The 18,279-nt window shown below is 49.0% G+C and overlaps 1 protein-coding gene across 1 annotated transcript in view; it reads left to right on the plus strand.

Moving 5' to 3' along the window:
- Positions 1 to 16,480, plus strand: part of LOC116643930 (deleted in malignant brain tumors 1 protein-like) — a 50,989-nt gene extending 34,509 nt beyond the window's left edge. The window contains exons 22-30 of the mRNA XM_032423011.1: positions 445 to 598; positions 5,025 to 5,242; positions 5,982 to 6,293; positions 7,138 to 7,170; positions 8,332 to 8,485; positions 9,498 to 9,715; positions 10,341 to 10,652; positions 12,050 to 12,100; positions 16,170 to 16,480. Of these exons, the coding sequence (XP_032278902.1) occupies positions 445 to 598; positions 5,025 to 5,242; positions 5,982 to 6,293; positions 7,138 to 7,170; positions 8,332 to 8,485; positions 9,498 to 9,715; positions 10,341 to 10,652; positions 12,050 to 12,100; positions 16,170 to 16,480 (1,763 nt within the window). The remainder of the gene's footprint in view (positions 1 to 444; positions 599 to 5,024; positions 5,243 to 5,981; positions 6,294 to 7,137; positions 7,171 to 8,331; positions 8,486 to 9,497; positions 9,716 to 10,340; positions 10,653 to 12,049; positions 12,101 to 16,169) is intronic.
- The last annotated feature ends 1,799 nt before the right edge of the window (positions 16,481 to 18,279 follow it).

Consider the following 18,279-nt stretch of genomic DNA (forward strand, 5'->3'; position numbering starts at 1 on the left):
TCTGATAATTCATAAAAGCAGAATAGATGTCTGCCTGTCCTGGCTGCCTGAGGGGAAGGAATTGGTGGGATGGAGCCCTCACAGATGGGTGGATCGTCTACATCTGAATTGAGCTGGTTTGCATGACAGGAAGCTGGGCAGAGCATTAATGAGATATCAACTAGACACCCCACACCTGTCACATATGTGTCCCATCCCATTTCCACTCTTGCCTACAGTCTTAGGGTCCCACCCCGGTACCAGTCACACATCTTTTCTTCCCCCTCATTCCCTCTCAGGGGTACAATCACACACCAGCCAAGCTACAACGATGCCTAAACCACCATGATCCCTTCCCATTTTGTGATTCCCTGTTGAGCTTGATGGAATTCTGGATTCTACTCCTAGGAAAAGACAAGATACATGCCTGAAGAAGCCAACCAGTGGTCTCTTGTCTGCCCACAGGAAGAAGTAACTCTTGTGGGGGAGTAATTTCAGGCCTCTTGGGCTCCTTCTCCAGTCCTTGGTATCCAACGAACTACCCCACTGACGTGGAGTGTATCTGGGTGATACATGTGGCTGAGAAGTTCCACATAGAACTGGCGATCCCAAGCCTGAAGTAAGCAGCTTTGCCTTTTTCTACTTCAAAGGCCAGATTAGACTGGAATCCATGCTTTCCTCAAGGAGGTGGCCTTTCCACGTACCTAGTCAACTTGGCAGCTGTAACAAAAATATCACAAACTGGGTAGCTTCATAAACAACAGAAATTTATTTCTCACAGTCCTGGGGGCTGGAAAGTCCAAGATCAAGATTCAGGGTCTGGTGAGGGCCTGCTTCCTGGCTCACAGGTGGTCATATTTTCACAATAGTCTTACCTGATAGAAGAGACAAGGGAGGGTGGGGTGAGAGGGATGGGGTGACTGGGTGATGGACACTGGGGAGGGTATGTGTTCTGGTAAGCGCTGTGAATTGTGCAAGACTGTTGAATCTCAGATCTGTACCTCTGAAACAAATAATGCAATATATGTTAAGAAAGAAAAAAAGAAGAAGAAGAATGTAGCAGGAGGGGAAGAATGAAGGGGGGGAAATCGGAGGGGGAGAAGAACCATGAGAGACGATGGACTCTGAAAAACAAACTGAGGGTTCTAGAGGGGAGGGGGGTGGGAGGATGGGTTAGCCTGGTGATGGGTATTAAAGAGGGCACGTTCTGCATGGAGCACTGGGTGTTATGCACAAACAATGAATCATGGAACACTACATCAAAAACTAATGATGGACTGTATGGTGATTAACATAACAATAAAAAAATTAAAAAAAAAAAAGAAGAGACAAGGGAGCTTTTTCAGGAATCTTTGTAAGGCCATTAATCCTGTGGTGAAGGTTCTGCCCTCATAGCCTAATCTCTTCCCAAAAGTCCCACCTTCTAATACCATCTTGTTGGGGGTTAGGTTTCAACATATGAATTTTGAGAAGACACAAACTTTCAGCCTTCAGCACCGAGTGACACATCCTTTCACATTGTAGGTGAAAATTCGTCTGGTCATCTGAGCTTGGGAGATGTAGAATCATTGAGCTCAACTTCCTATGCAGTTGGAGAATACCCCAAATACCCCATGAGCATCCCTAACACCAGGCCACCAAGGGGGCCTCCGCTAGGGTCACACACAAGAAAGCCTCACCCCTCCACTCTCAGCCAGCTACATCGGGGACATTGCATCTTCCTTGGGCTGAACCCAAACGGGTTCTTCTTCATTCCCATTTTCTCAGCTTCATTCTTCCCTCTGATGCTGCACAAAATAAGTCTGCTTCCTCTTCCCTCCAAGAATGGCTCTCATGCCCCTACAAGAGTTTTCTTCCACAGATAAAACAGCTCCATTCATTCATTCCTACTTCTTTCTCCGCCCATACTCATTTTTAAAGGAATTTATCCTATTTTAATGCATACTTATATGCATACATATTTATATATGCATATACATATACCAGAGTCACTTTTTAATGAAAATAATTGCTTTTCCTGATAATGTTTAACCTGGTTTCATCTTTCTACACCGGGTCCCATCTGGGTCGTTCTCTCTTCCTGACATTGTTCACTCTGTGCCAGACCTCCACCACTGTTTCTACCCGTGTTCATCAGTTTTGGGAATCAAGGAGCTGAATGGTTAAATGCTGCCTTCAAAGGGGAAATGGGCCAGCAGTGGAGTGAGGGATGGATCTGATTAATTTTACCTGATGGCCAAAATTCCTTTCCAATGGGGAGAAGAGAAACTAATATCAGGCAGCATTGTATATTGTGAGTAAAATGTATTTTTCATTCATTAATTCATTCCACACCCATGCATTCACTGAAACCAAGGTGAGCAGATTTGGTACGATATATTCAAATCTATGAAAGTCACAGTTCTATGATTTGGGGGCACAGGGTGTCGTTTTATCACTTCTGGAAGATGGTTACTCCAAACAGCTGTACTGACCCACTCTCCCTGCAATCTCAAGGTGACTGTCCCAACATAAATTTCCTACTATAATTTCAGAGTATACAAGTCAAGGAGCTGCTTCCTGTGTTGCCTACAGCCAGAGCTTAGTTCCTGACTTCCAGGTTTTGATGTTTTTAAGTCTAGATTTATTGATAATTTGCCTTTTGTGTCTCAGAACATGAAGTTAATTATTTTGCCCCAGGGAGGCTCAGCTGGCAACGACAGACCCCACAGGACACTTGGCTATGCCTGGAGGCACTTTTTATGTTCAGTTGGGGGCGGGAGTACCACTATCCCATAGCGGGTGGAGGCCAGGGACACGGCTAAGTGTCCTATGGTTCCCAGGACAGCCCCCCACAGCAAAGAATTCTCCAGCCCCAAATGTGGATAGCGCTGAGACTGAGAACCCCTGCTTGAAGCTTGCTTCTTTTGGGGGGGTTTCTTTCTATTTCAGCTTCTTTGGAAACTCCCTTCACACTTGATCTGCAAAAATTATATCCATATTTGAAATATGCTATTTCATTCTTGCTAAGTCAAGGGTGTCCTGTTTTCCAATGAAATGATTTCTCAGATGGCAGTGTCCCCTGTTACAGTCACACTATAGTTACCTTACACATAAATGTAATCTTTTTCTCTTACTTTAAAAATAGGTTGTGGGACACCTGGGTGGCTCAGTCAGTTGAGCATCTGACTCTTGATTTCAGCTCAGGTCGTGATCTCAGGGTCCTGAGATCAAGCCCTGTGTTGGGCTCCATGCTCAGCGGGGAGTCTGCTTGGAATTCTCTCTCCCCCTCTGCCTTTGCCCCTTCCCCCCACTAGCTCTCTCTCTCTCTCTCTCTCTCAAAAAAAAAAAAAAGGGTTGTTTTGAGGTACTTGGCTCTTACTTCATTGTAACAGATGTGTTCTGCAATAAACTGGTTTTCAAATTCTGTAAATTTGTACACATGCACAAGAGTAATTATGTCTGTTGTGTACGTATGACACAAGGAGCACTTACAGTGCATTCCTTCAAGGGCCACTTACTCTTGTTTAAATGCCAAAGTGCATACCTCCTATTTTTATCATGTTAGATTAATGCTGATATTCTTTTTTTTTTTTTATTATTAACATATAATGTATTATTAGTTTCAGGGGTACAGGCCTGTGATTCATCAGTCTTACACAATTCACAGCGCTCATCATAGTACCTACCCTCCCCAATGTCCATCACCCAGCCCCCCTCATCCCTCCCACCCCCCTCCACTCCAGCAACCCTCAGTTTGTTTCCTGAGATTAAGAGTCTCTTATGGTTTGTCTCCCTCTCTGGTTTCGTCTTGTTTCATTTTTCCCTCCCTTCACCTATGATCCTCTATCTTGTTTCTCAAAAATCCTCATATCAGTGAGATCATATGATACTTATCTTTCTTTGATTGACTTATTTCGCTTAGCATAATACCCTCTAGTTCCATCCATGTCATTGCAAATGACAAGATTTCATTTTTTGATGGCTGCATAATAGTCCATTGTATATATATACCACCTCTTCTTTATCCATTTCATCTGTTGATGGACATCTAGGCCCTTTCCATAGTTTGGCTATTGTGAACATTGCTGCTATAAACATTGGGGTGCATGTGTCCCTTCGGATCACTACATTTGTATCTTTGGGGTAAATACCCAGTAGTGCAATTGCTGGGAAGTAGGGTAGCTCTATTTTCAACTTTTTGAGGAACCTCCATACTGTTTTCCAGAGTGGCTGCATCAGCTTGCATTCCCACAGCCCCAATAATGTTGATATCCTTTAAAGTATATGTATTGAGCCCACTTTCTGTGCAGGCCCTGGTCTAGGAATGGACTTCTGGTGCCAAACAAGACAGAGAGATCTCTGTCCTCATGGAGTTTACATTCTAGATGGAGAGGCAAATAGTACTTGAATAAACCAGTAACTCAATGGATATTTTTCATTAGTGATAAGTTGATATGTGCTATGAAGAAAAATATTTATACATATATGGTAATAGGATAGAGAACAGAGGGGGTGAGGACAGCGTTTGGTAGGATGGTCAGGGACAGCTTCTCTGATCATCCAGGTTGGAACCAGGCAGTTTGGGGCATGGGAGGGAAGAGTCCTACTCAGCAAGCCCTGGGAGTTTTGACAGAAGGCACCATTTCTCCCTGCTCCAGATCCCATTGAGTGTTTTACTCAATGAGACCCTAATGGATGCCTGCCCCCACCCCAGGGAGTAGCAGAGTTTGAATGAAGAGTCAGGGGACATTCCAGATACACTCAGGGTGGAGAGGAAGATGGTGGGAAAGACCAAAAGCCAAGAGACCAGAAAGGGGCCGCTGAATTAGAGCCAGTGAGACACAGAGAAAGGCTGACTCACCGGGGCCAGTGCCCGGAGGGAAGCACAGAAGGGCAAGTTCAGGCAACATGTAAGGGGTCAAGGCCACGAGCAGGACGTGTGACTGGAAGGAGGCAACAGCGATGATTGCAGTTTCTGGCTGGATTTGATGCAAATGATGATTTTATTTAAGGCATTTCTGCAGATTTCCTTGGGGAGATTTACTGTGCCTTTACCTCCTCAGGTTAGAGGACATCTATGGGTGCCCTTATGACTTTATTGAAGTGTTCGATGGACGGCAAGTTGCCTCACTCTCCATGGGCAGATTTTGTGCTGGGACAGAGCTCACGTTCCTCTCCTCTTCAAACATCATGACTGTGGTGTTCAGAAGTGATGCCATGATCACCAACACAGGGTTTTATGCTCTGTACAATGCCATTCAGCAAGAGGAAAGGGAGAATGGTGAGTATCCTGATATGTACCTTGGAGGGAAGTTAGATCTAATTTGTGTCCTTTCCCTTTATGAGAGGAGGTGCTTTCTAAATCTGACCCGCAGGGTCCACCATCATTAATTTAGACATCCTGAGTGATGTCCACTCTGACAGTAACAGCCCCCAGCTGACCCCTCACCCTGCTCTGCCACTTGCTGTCATTTTCTACCATCAAAACATCCTGGCTAAAGAAATAGATGGCTGAATCACATACCTTGCATTGACTGTGTGTGTAGATGGAGGACCTGAATGAGGGTCTCCCTTTTCCAAAGGAAGGGAAGGTGCAGTAGGGCAAATCCTTCTGCAACAAACCTACCTCAAACTACAACTACCATCCCACCTGACTCCAGCTGAATTCCATACAAAAACTATCCAGAACAGACCTCTTATATTCTGCAGCAGGACATGGGGAACATTCTAGAGCTCTCAGTGGATTATGCTTGGGTGACCACGCAATTTATTCTCTAATCAGGATACTTTTGAGGGTTTAAAAGGGACTCTAAAATAATCAAGAGGCATTACTTGATCTACAACAGTTGTAAATCAGTATTATCCTAAGCAAATCAGGACATAAGGCCACCCTACCTAGAGTCCGATAGCCTAACGTGGAAAAAATGTGCCCAGGTGCTGGGCATTCTGTAACTGCAGAAGGTTCTAGAGTTTTGGAGACAGCGCCACGGCTCAGAAGCCTCTGTCTTCCTGTCCTGCAGGTGCATCGCTGAGACTGGTGAACGGCAGTCACAGGTGTGAGGGCCGGGTGGAGGTCTTCTACAACGGCACCTGGGGCACTCTGTGTGATGACAGCTGGGACATGACAGACGCCAGGGTGGTGTGCCGGCAGCTCGGCTGTGGCGAGGCCTTGTCAGCCCCAGCTCAGAGCTACTTTGCTGGAGGCCCTGGCCGCATCATGCTGGATGATGTTCAGTGCACAGGGAACGAAGCCAAGGTGTGGCAATGCGTGCACCATGGGTGGTTCTCCCACAACTGCGGGCACCACGAGGATGCCGGCGCCATCTGCTCAGGTGAGCCCCCACAGGGCGCGGCACCCCTCGTACAGAGTCTTGCCTATCAGCAGCCTCTGGGAAGGGAGAGGTCAATGCCAGCAGGTAATTACTCAGAAAGGAATCCAGGGCTTCAAGCCATTTTTTAAGTCCGTTTGTTTAAGAGTTGGTTTTCCTTTTCTTAAATGAGTGTGTCTGTAAAATGTTCAAGGTCCCCCCCCCCCACCCGCTTAAAAGTTGTGATAATTAGATGGAGGGTTTGTATGATCAGACACCCCATTCCTGGATAGACATGCTGCGGTGTTGGTGACGGTCTGCTCTCCCCCAAGGAGGAGGAGTAGCTCGTGTCCCAAGAGGGCTTAGCATGTGCCGGGCTCCATGCTGAAACCAGTGCATTCACACTCTCATTTGACCTTCACAGTCTCTAATAAAAGAAACTGTTACATTCTCATCTTATTGATAACGCAACAAAAGCATATCCAAGATCACACACTGGCCCATACTCTGCTCAGTATCACCTCCAAGGTACTGTATGAAAGGACTGAGCTTGGCTCAGTTACTGAAGCTCCTCCAGGCCCATAACTGAGCAAAAGTAAATAAATACCATATTTTTTATTTGCTTTCAATTTTACTATTTCCAGCAATTCGATGAAATATCATGAGGCTGAAAAGCAGATTGTGCCCCCGCACCCAGTGGGCCCTGACGTAGGCTGCCAATCTTTAACCAGCACTGATAGGTTTTGCCACTACGCTCCCAACTGCCCACAAAAAATATGTTTGCTCCTTAAAAAAAAAAAAAAGACCTGATTTTCTTTTGTGAATCACATGACTGTCTTACTCATTCTTTCTTTTGGTCTTTGAGTAGGTGTCGATGGCAGTCCGAAAGTAGGACCAACAGGTACTGTTGCTCTTCAGTGCATCTCAGCGGCTGCCAGGCCTCCGAGTGATTATCTGGGGTCCTGGCTACTCGTTAATCCTGTAACCGGGGCGCAGTTGACAGCATAAACCTTGCGACACAGCCCACTAGTGCTGACATATTGGTGGGGCCGGGGGTCTGCGGAGAGTGGGGAGAGGGCGGGGGGGGCGGGTAGCATTCAGGTTCACCAGCGATGTCGTGTGTGGGCCCCAGGGATGCCATGAGTTGGCACCTGCCGTGATAGAGGGCTAGCTGCTTGCACAGAGGGTCATGCCACGGATGCCGTGGAAAGCAAGGAAATGGGAACCGCAGGTCAGCCCTCAGCAAGCTCTATCAAAGCACTCCTAGCCGCACACTTAGTGGGCGGGCGTCCCAACTCTTAAAGGGCCAGTCATCTCTGTCCAGAGAAGTCACAGCTTTGAGTGTCAATATTTTTGAGTGTTTTAGAAGAGTATGTGGATAAAAGTCCTTGCTCACAGTATCATTTTTCCCCTGCGTATTTGCACAGACTCCACTGGTGACAGTGGAGTCTACAGGTGCGTCAGCTTTACTTAAACCCTTCGCGTGGTTTTAGATTCGCCTTATCTGCAGTGTTAGCGCTTCCAGCAGCTAGATGATGCTCTCTTCCACTTATACATAGGAAGCTGCAGCACAGAGGAGACTTTAACTTAAATTCCACACCAAATCCAATATTTCAGCCATAAAACGGATGCTTTACGGGACGTTGGTGCTGACTTCAGCTGGGATCTGTATGTAATACGAGGGATCTGCCAGCACAACCGGCCGGTGATGTGTCCTGAGAAAGGACGCTTAGGCTTGCCTTGTCCTTGTGTCTGTCCATGAAAACACGTGCTCAGCCCTGTCTATGCATCTGGGTCCAGAAAGCCCTGTCAACCGTATGGCACGGTCATTTCTCCTCACGAAGCCCTGTAAGCTCGACAGGACAGGTGTAATGCTCTTATCTGACAGAGAACAGCGTCAAAAACTCAGAGGGGTCCCCAAAGCCAACTTTTTTGTTATCAGGCAAAGCAGCCCTGGAGCGAACTCCCCTCATTCCTGCTCCCCATGCCCTCCGACCCCTCAGAAAACACCAGCACGGGTCAGCACCTCCTTCTGATGGGGTTTCTTCGCCCTTTCTTGCAGATGAAAACTTCCCCTGTGGCGGTTTGCTCACAAATAATTCGGGCTCCTTCTCCAGCCCTTGGTATCCTAAAAAATACCCTGTAAATGTGGTGTGCACCTGGGACATACACGTGGACGCCAGGGCTCGTGTCAAGCTCACATTTGAAGTGGTGAAGTGAGTAACTATCTCCCACTTTGCTCAGTTTTATAAACACAGTTATCCTGCCCACCGCCCTTACCCCCACCAATAAACAAACAAACAAACAAATAAATAAAAGCCACCTTCCATAGTTAACTCTCCAAAGTGAGGAAGGCCTTGGAGGCCCATTGGGTAACACTGATCAAAATTTTAAAGGCACAAGTCTTTTAATGCAGCAATTCTAGTTCCAGAAGATGAGTCTACTGACAAAGTCTCATGTGCTGAGGATAATCATGGCAGCCTTCTTGTAGGAGCACTAGATTGGAAACAGTCTAATTGCCCATCAGTAGGGGATCCATCACACACCCAGGGGTATGGCCGTGGAATGGTCTACAGGAAAGCCTTGGACAACAGGGCAGCAGCTGACAGCTGTGCCAGATGCCTGGAAGGAAACAAAAGGAAACTGCTTATAGTAGCTGCTTCCAAGAAGTAGAATGAAGCCAGAGGGACTAGTCAGGGGTGGGAGAAAATTTTACTTTTCACCAAATACCTGTCCATACCACTTAAATTCTGTTCTCTGTGCTTATAATGCATGTCCAGGAAATGCAATTACATGGAAACTTTACAAATTGGAAGGTTTTTATTTTTTTTTCATTTTTTATTTTTATTATTTTTTTTTATTTATTCATTTGAGACAGATAGAGAGAGAGAGCATGAGCAGGGAGAGAGGCAGAGGGAGAGGGAGAAGCAGGCTCCCTGCTGAGCCAGAAGCCCGATGTGGGGCTCGATCCCAGGACCCTGGGATCATGACCTGGGCCGAAGGCAGACACTTAACCATCTGAGCCACCCAGGCGCCCCTGGAAGGTTTTTATAAACAGGAAATTACATACTGCCTGTCAGCAGGGTCATATTTCCCTCCAATCTGTGTGAAAAGATGTGGGTTTCAGGTGGCTCTTCCAGAACCCTCCCTTCCTGAACCCATCTGTGCAGTGCTTGGTGAAGGAAAAGTCCCAGCGGACGGAGTCTGAGTGATATCGTTACTTCACAGGTTGGAAAACTTCTACGGCTGTCCGTACGACTTCATTGAAGTCTTCGACGGCCCGCAGAGTGAATCTTTTTCTCTGGGAAGGTTCTGTTCTGGTACAATCCCAAGATTCACCTCCTCCTCAAATCGCTTGATGGTGGTCTTCCACAGTGATGCTATCCTCACCAACATGGGCTTTTATGCATCCTATGAGTCTGTTGTGCAAGACGAGAACAATACCGGTAGGTCCTTTGGTTGTTTTGGTCCTGGCCCTGCCTGGTGATGAAAGTGAGGGTGGGTGGCCGACTCTGACCGGGCACCAGGGATGGGCAGGGGTCCCCCCCCCCTCGTTTACCCCCGAGATCTGATTGGGGGAAATGGTGGAACACCCACTTGTGGGCCACGGAGCAACACGCACATCTTCCGATATTAAAGCTCATCACTCGGCGCCAAGGAAGGGTCTCGCCTGGTGCTGCCTCTGAGCCTGTTTCATTCAACACACGCGTCTAGTCTCTGCACCTGCTTCAAGATGTTGCCCACCAAGAGCGGCCACAACCAGTCAGCATGCCTGGTGCTGCCCACCCCACACTGGGCTTTCCGGGGCCTCCTTTTGCCTCTGCCAAGTAGACAATCCTGTCTGGGGAAAAGCTTTTAAAAAGACCCCTCAGAAAATCACACAGATGTAAGAGATGGAACCCAAAGTACCCTTTACGGCCCACTCTAGCCCTCCCTCAGTGGCTCTCTCCGCACGTCGGAGGAGAGCCCTCGAAAGCTGGTCAACTCCCAGGAGAGGCCAGGCCCTTCCTTGAAGGCAGGGGCAAAGGGGCAGCACCTAGAGCGTGACCCGGGCGTGTCTGCCTTCCCCAGATGTGGCCCTCAGGCTGGCCGGCGGCGGCCACCGGTGCGAGGGCCGCGTGGAGCTGCACTACAACGGCACCTGGGGGACAGTGTGTGATGACAGCTGGGACCTGCGTGACGCCCAGGTGGTGTGCGGGCAGCTGTCGTGTGGCAGGGCGGTGTCGGCCCCCGGCAGGGCACGTTTCCGCCGAGGCCTGGGCCCCATTGCCCTGGACGACGTGGAGTGTGTGGGGACAGAGGCCACGCTGTGGCAATGCCTACACGGTGGCTGGTTCTCCCACAACTGCGGCCACCACGAAGATGCTAGCGTCATCTGCTCAGGTGGGTCTCATTCCGACCCAAGCGGGTGGGCGAAATGGCGTTCCCAACTGTACTCAGAGCAGGGGGGACCCTAATGTCACCGTTTCCCCAGCTTCAGACACTCGGATGCTCCTGCAGGGTTTCCTCCCACCTACCACCCACACTCTACTTTCCCCAATACTTTCTTTTACGTGGACTCTTCTTCTTTCATTTTCATGAAATCATTTTACAAGGAAGTTCTATATCCCCACCATACATGGACAGCCAGGATCACTGACCAAAAATAGACAACACATACCACCAGACACAGTGGCAATAAAGCAGTGTTAAAACGTTAAAAAATTAAACAATGAACTGTCTAATCTGAACAACTCATGCCCATGCATATCTGAAAATATCCTTAATCAGAATGGAACTCAATTTAAAATTTTAAATTGTAATGCTTTATAAATACGTAACTCTTAAAATAGAAGATGCACCATCTCAAATTATCTCGCGTCCTACCAGCGATGAGCCATGCCTCTGGGAAACATCTCTTTGGTTCATCCCCCTTGTTGCCCAGGTGACACAGAGATGGCTCTTAAAATCACAGAGCTGGGAACCCAGGCCCCAGCCCAGGGCTGTTATTCCTCAGTTTTATCCCAGTTGAGTTTCTGCAAATGAATTCAAAAGCCCCCATTTCTCTCTGCATCCTTCTGGGTTTGGCTGGGAAGAGGCAAAGTTGTTTATCAGCTAGACCTGGCCAAACAATGACCAGAGGTTGGAAGAGCAAGCAGGGGTGGGGGTACTAGGAGCTTCTGAGAGGGTAAGAGAGAAGTCAAGGGGCAGAGTCAGTGTTGAAGCAAAGCAGGAGTGGAAGCCACCCACTGAGTAGGACATCTGAGGACGTGGCTGGGGGCCGAAGGAGCAGGGAGGTGTGGAACCAGAACCCCGGACAGAGCCACGCGAGGTGGGTGGGAGGCGATGGGGACCGAGTTCACCTTCACCCTGGCCCTTGGACTCCCTCCAGGCGCTGACGCTGCCGGGGTGTGTCCTTGACACAAACATAGTTCTGCACTTTGCAAACTGACACTTGCTCTGGGAGGCAAGATCCACACACCCAGGAAGAATTACAAAACCAAACCAACTGGAAAGATAAGCACTCTACATAAGGCAACCATCACCGTGGCCAGTTTGGGGCCGGGGGGAGACAGTGCCAATGTCCCGCAGCTGGACAAAAATGAACCCAGTGACCCAGGACACCTAGCGGTTGTAATCACGGCAACTCAGGGCCATTCTCACATGCCCAGATTGGGTGCAATTTCTCCCCAGAACAAGACATGGACCTTTCTGTTTCAAATAAGCAGATCAACCTCTCGGGCTTGAGAAGAATGAAGGGACATGACATAGGTTCACCTTTGGATTTATGTCTCTCCTAGCCTCTCTGCCTTACTCAACACCATCAGCTGCTATGAGTTACCCAACTTCAGGTAATTTCGATTATTCTCTTTTGAGTAACTGTAACTTATCTTGGCAAAGTCACTCTGGGCAGTAGGGCAGCGGTTTGGGGGCCAAATGCCCTGGATCTGTCATCCTGGCTTCATCAGTTAGGAACTGTGGGATCTTGAATAAATCTCTGAACCGCCTCGTGCCTCCTCCTGTAGATAAGGATGAGGAGGAGGAGAATAGCATTCACCTCCTAAAGCCATGCTGGGACTCACTGCTCTCTCTGTGTGGAGGGGGTGGAGCAGTGCCCGCCGTGTGGGGCACACTATTTAGAGGTAGCCAGCTCCTTCCAAGCACTGCAAGGATCCATCTCTGTATGTACTACTTTCTACCTGACACAATTACAAAGAATGAAGAAGCTGAACATGTAACTTGGTCTTTCCCTGATTCTGTGACCGGCTCAATAATTGTCACATTTTAAATTAGGTCAGCAGCCTGTTTGTGGCAGAATCTTTAAGAGTAAATACAATATGCAGGGGAGTTAGAAAAAAAGGAATGACCCCAAACCCTCAAAGGAAGCACCAAAGTAGGTTATACCGAACAGCAGGGATGCCCAAAGAATACTTTCTTTAAAATCTATCTGCTTAAAAAAATCTATCAACCACCATGCTCTGATTTTCTGGAATGTGCATCAGTTGCGTCCTCCCGGGGCACGCACCAACTAGCTGGGTGATGAGAGGTGCGCCCCCACCAAGCAAGGACCGGGGAAGGGAATCGATCTAGAATCAGAAACTGTACATAACCCACAAGGCGGAGGGCCCACCGACAGTTAACTGAGAGTTAAATATGTTTGACACTTAAGATGTCGTATCCTGTTCTTTTGTGTTTCACTCTGTCCTTAGCATCTTTCCCGAAGCCGACAGAGGTACCCACATCAGCAGGTAAGCCGTTCCTCTCCCCTCAGCTGCCTTCCCTGACTCGAGTTTTAGCTCAGAAACGCTGCAGCATGACTGCTGTGGGAGGAGGTGTCCCCGCTTCAAACACGCCTCCGCAGCCTCAGGTGGGCACACAGGGGCTGCTGTTGGGGGCAGGGCTCAGGATGCCTGGGCTCGCCTGGAAAATCTGTGGTTGGAAGGTGAGCAGCAAGAAGCTATGAGATGCACGAACAGCTTCTGGGGACTGGTCTGGAGGGCTGAGGGTGGCCCGCTCACCCCAAATCTCCCCCCTGCACACTCCCACCATGAGCTGTCCTTGGCTGTGTTCTGAGCATACCCGGTTTCTGTTCCCTTCTGCAACCCTGCCCTTTGAACATGAGGGGCGGCCTGGAATGACCACCCAGTATGCTCCCAGGAGCATCCACACATGTGGTGGTACCTGAGCCCGGGAACAACACTGATGGAAGCTACGCTGTTGTCAGTTGACCAATGTGTGCAAGGGCACACAGAGAATATTTTACACACACACACACACACACACCCGAAGTGGTGTGTGCATGTTAGCTTCTCAGGAAAAATCCAACAAACCCTGTAAGCAGCGTCTCTGCACTTTAAAGCTTCCCCATGTCCAGGACAGATTTCCGTTTTCACTCTGGAAAAGTTGCCTGCTGCTTAAGATATGGGAGGACCCCATTCAACTTGAGTGACTCTAAAGGTCCAGAAAATAATCAGTAATTACTTACTGTAAGTAAGTAAGTAAGTAAGTAAAAATACTTACAAAGTTGTCAGGAGGATGAAACAAGACATCCCACATGAACCCTTAGTCAAGCATATGACACAGTGTAAATGAACAACACGTTAACTATTTTGTTGGTGGTGGTATTTTAGTTCCTAAGGCAAATTCTTTCAGAATCACTGTCTCAGAGGTTTGGGCCGGGCTGTAAAAATCCAGGTGGGACAGTCCTAGAGGTGTAAGAACAACTGTTTATACGGGCTTGCTGAGTCGAGTTTAAATTGAGACAATGATCTTTGAACCACTCAACCACCCTCATTTCTATTATTTTTTTTAAAGATTTAATTACTTAATTACTTAATTAATTAATTTGGGAGGGCGCAGAGGGAGAAAGAATCTCAAGCAGACTCCACCATCAGCACGGAGCCTGATGCGGGGCTCGACCTTACGACCCTGAGATCAGGACCTGAGCTGAAACCAAAGTTAGATGCTTATCAGGCTGCACCCGCAGGTGCCCCACTCTGTTTCTATTATTAAACCACCCTCGTATTTTCCTTTATCTCAGCAGATTCTGCAGCTGCTGGGCATCCAGGGATCCGTGAGTTCACCTCCATTTTATCTGCTGATTGGTGATGAGCCATCTAGTGCTGGGGCCCCCACACCGGGTCTCCCTCAGCACCCTCCACTCTCCCTGACAATGCTCTTAGCTCCAGACCTTTCCCAGAAGGTGGAGGCCCGGAGCTGTCTCCCATTCCCATGGGGCTCTACTCTGCCCCCAGGGGAAAAGCCGTTCGGGGTGTTAGGAGGTTTGAAGTCATCCTCCCCATATAGGAGATCTGCGAGTCAGCAGGACTGAGACCCCGGCTCCTGACCCGGAGTGGTGGCTCATGCCACAGAGGTGGTGGCAGGCCAGAGAAGACGGGAGGCTCTGGGGGCAGGCAGGCCTGGTGGCAGACATTTCCAGACTCTACCTGCAACCCCACCTGGGCCCCTGGATGCTGCGGCTGAACTCGGTGGTTCTGAGAAGCTCTCTGGGCCGATGGGGCCAAACCTTCACAAACCCAACAGCCACTTTATGTCTTTTATTGTCTTACTCTTCACCAGAATAGTATGTACGCATGTGTGAGCTACCATCACATTTTAAATGCTAACTATTCGATTAGAGATTAGATGGGGTTGTTTACTTTTTTTTTTTTTTTTAAGATTTTATTTATTTGAGAGAGAGAGAATGAGAGACAGAGAGCATGAGAGAGAGGAGGGTCAGAGGGAGAAGCAGACTCCTTGCTGAGCAGGGAGCCCGATGTGGGGCTCGATCCCGGGACTCCAGGATCATGACCTGAGCCGAAGGCAGACGCTTAACCAACTGAGCCACCCAGGCGCCCCTAGACGGAGTTGTTTAAAGGCAAACTCATGCATGTGAGGCAGATGGTATTGAGAAGATTATGCAATTGCATTGTTGATTTGGAATGTCCTTATGATGACTGTTTTCTTTTTCACATGTACAGTTTCTTCAGCTCCTGGGGAACAGCCACCTGTTTTCCATCCAATAGGTATCTTTTCCATTCTTACATTTTATAACTTCTTTCCCTAGGCTGGCGTTTGTGGCCGACAGAAATGTAGCCAACGTAATTTTCATGGCCCTGGTGCTGTAGGGAATAAAAGCTGTGCTCATCAGAGGCAAGCTGGTGAGATGGTGGGTTGTCCCCGCACGGGGACCTTTTCAGGGAGAGCCAGCCACCCACCCATCCTCAGTGGCATCACTGAAAGGCCCGTAGGAAGGCCCTGGCCCACACAGTGCTCTTGGAGGCCCTTCTCTAAGGGGACCCCATGAACCAGCCCAATCCCTGGGGCTCAGAATCTGAGAACCAACCTCATCTGCTTTTGGTTCAAGGGCAAATTTCACTCAGTCGGCACCTTACCTTCTTATAGGAGCGACACCCCCTCTTCCTCTGCTCTCTTTCCCAGCCCCAACCTTCTCCCTCATCCTCCAATAAATACTTCATCCTTTTTAAATTCAAGTAAGGTGAAATTAATTTTGTTCTGAGAACTCCATAACATTCTTCGAGAGACCTGCGTAAGAAATGTAAAGTCTGAACTTCAAGCATTCTGCTGAATGGCTTTGAATTTTTGGAGAAAGACAAAATGACACCCCAGAGAGGAAGAAAGCAGAAAGTTGTTTTCAAGTTGTGTCTTCTGCCAAGTCACCATGAGGCCCGGATTCCCATAAAGAAACGGCCCCAGTGAGGGTAAAACGCTGTAGAGTTTGCACTAAATTTCAGAAACCAGAAGCAGTCCTATGGTCTCCTCTGCAGCTATCACTTGCCGGTGGACACAGGCTGCCCGGACCGCGGACAGCGGGCTGCAGGCCGGGGTAGACTTCTCCAGCTGGAAATGCCGGAGAGTCGCAGGAACCTTCTCAAGCCTCTCTGCCCTTGGCTCCCGCAGATCTGCCCGTGGTGCGGCTGGCGGCCGGGAGGAGCAGGTGCGAGGGCCGCGTGGAGATCCTCTACGACGGCACCTGGGGGGCGGTGTGTGACCACCTCTGGGGCCTGCCCGCCGCGGAGGTGGTGTGCCGGCAGCTGAGCTGCGGACCGGCCCTGGCGGCCCCGAGGGGCAGTCTGTTTGGTGGCGGCTCGGGCCCCACCTTCCTGGATGACGTGCGCTGCACGGGCAACGAGAGCAGCCTGGGGCAGTGCCACCACCTCGGCCTGTCGGTCCATAACTGCGGACACCACGAGGATGCCGGGGCCGTGTGATCAGGCACCTGAACTCTCCCCGAGCCCGGGTTCCCTCCCCAGGCAGCAGAGCCGGACCTGCCAGGCAGGCCAACCCTGAAAGGCTTGGGCTTCCAGGTCCTGAAAACAGCTGGTCCCGTTTGCCTGGAATTTTCCCAGTTGTAGCGCTGGAAGCCCCCTGTCCCGGGAACCCGCTCAGATTCAGCTAACCCAGGACACTGGTCACGCCGGCCTCAGGTGTGCCCGGTATCACAGCTTCTTCCCCTGCTCCTAAGAAGAGCAGAGAAACGAAGGGCAAAAACGTGCCCGGAGAACAGGAAGTTGCGCCCCTGCTCTGGACAGTTTCTAATTTCCAGGGATGATTTTCCGATGTGTGTCAATCCCACAAATTTCTCATGAAGGTATTTCTCAGAGACAGCTACATATGAATGCTCTCCTGATTCGCTGATTGCCCAAGTGGGGATTTTCTTCCCATTAGGGACAGTTTTATGCAACCATTCAAAAAAGCTGAATGAACATTTAAAAACCCTGCTTGGTTACCTTTTGCTAGTAATTGGTGTATGCAATAAACATCTGTGACCCCCCACCCCACGGCCCAGAGCCACCCCCTCCTCAGAGGGTTCCAGGAGACAAGGTCCCCAGATGGGTAAAGATGCAGACGAGGTGAGGAGAGCTCTATCCCACCCTGTTGTTGGGTAGTTTTTTTGTTTGTTTTTTGTTTGTTTTTTTATTTGAGAGAGAGAGTGAGAGTGAGAGAGAGAGAGTGCACACAAGCAGGGGGGAGGGGAAGAGGGAGAAGCAGACTCCCCGCTGAGCAGGGGTCCCAATGCGAGACTCGATCCCAGGACCCTGGGATCATGACCTGAGCCGAAGGCAAACGCCCAACCAACTGAGCCACCCAGGCGCCCCGTTGGGTAGTTTTTTTAATCCATAGAGTGAGCCTTTGGTGCTACAAACAAGTCATGGTATCTCTCAATGAGACTCTGAATCAAAACGGCATCAGATGCTCATCTGACCTATTTTGTAGCTTCAGGTCTGAGTGACTATCGATGGCTCCTCCCTGGAAAAGCTCAGATAGATGTTTCCGATTAGTGTTCATAAGCCGGGGTCTCACCAGCTGGGGGAAAGTTGGTCTTAGAAATACAGTTGCCTCTGCCAGGCCATCCTGAACCAGCACACTGGCACAGATGTGGGTTCACACTCCACTCAGCTGCTGTGCCCGCCAGTGTGTTGCAAATGTGCACCTGCGCTAACGTGAGGGCCTTGGGTTATCTCTTTCAGCTACGGGAGCTGTCCCAGAACCAACAGAAACAGATCCTACAGTCGGTAAGCCTTTTACTGCTTCTTTCAGGGCTTGCTAGCTATTGACTCTTTCTAGTGGATTCCCTGAGGCTACAGCCAGGAATGTCAGTGCCTGCGGGTTATTTGGGCCGGACACAGAGGGAGAGGTTGCAAGCAGGGCTGGCTCCTGGTCTAGTCTCTGCTTCTAAAATTTATCCAACTGTGAATCTGGGCCAGTGTATGAGTTTGGCCTAAAGAAAATAATGAAAGGTTGAATTTGACCCATTTCCATGCTGTTGCTTAGCAATTTAATGATCCAGTTCTAAAATCAGTATCTATCTTTACCTTTGCAATTATCCTATTTCAAATGCAAAGATAAGGAATGAAGGAATGAAGTATCTGAAATCAGAGCTAGCCTGGAAAAACCAGTTGCTACATTTGTAAGCACTAATTTAACTTTTCCCTATGGGGCTTGGAAAGAGGAAGGGAGAGATGGTAGAGTACTGGACTTCAGGGTTGGCTATGGTAAAAACTGCAGA

This window comes from Phoca vitulina, unplaced genomic scaffold (assembly GCF_004348235.1).
Source record: "Phoca vitulina isolate PV1807 unplaced genomic scaffold, GSC_HSeal_1.0 scaffold28, whole genome shotgun sequence".
NCBI classification, from domain to species: domain Eukaryota; kingdom Metazoa; phylum Chordata; class Mammalia; order Carnivora; family Phocidae; genus Phoca; species Phoca vitulina.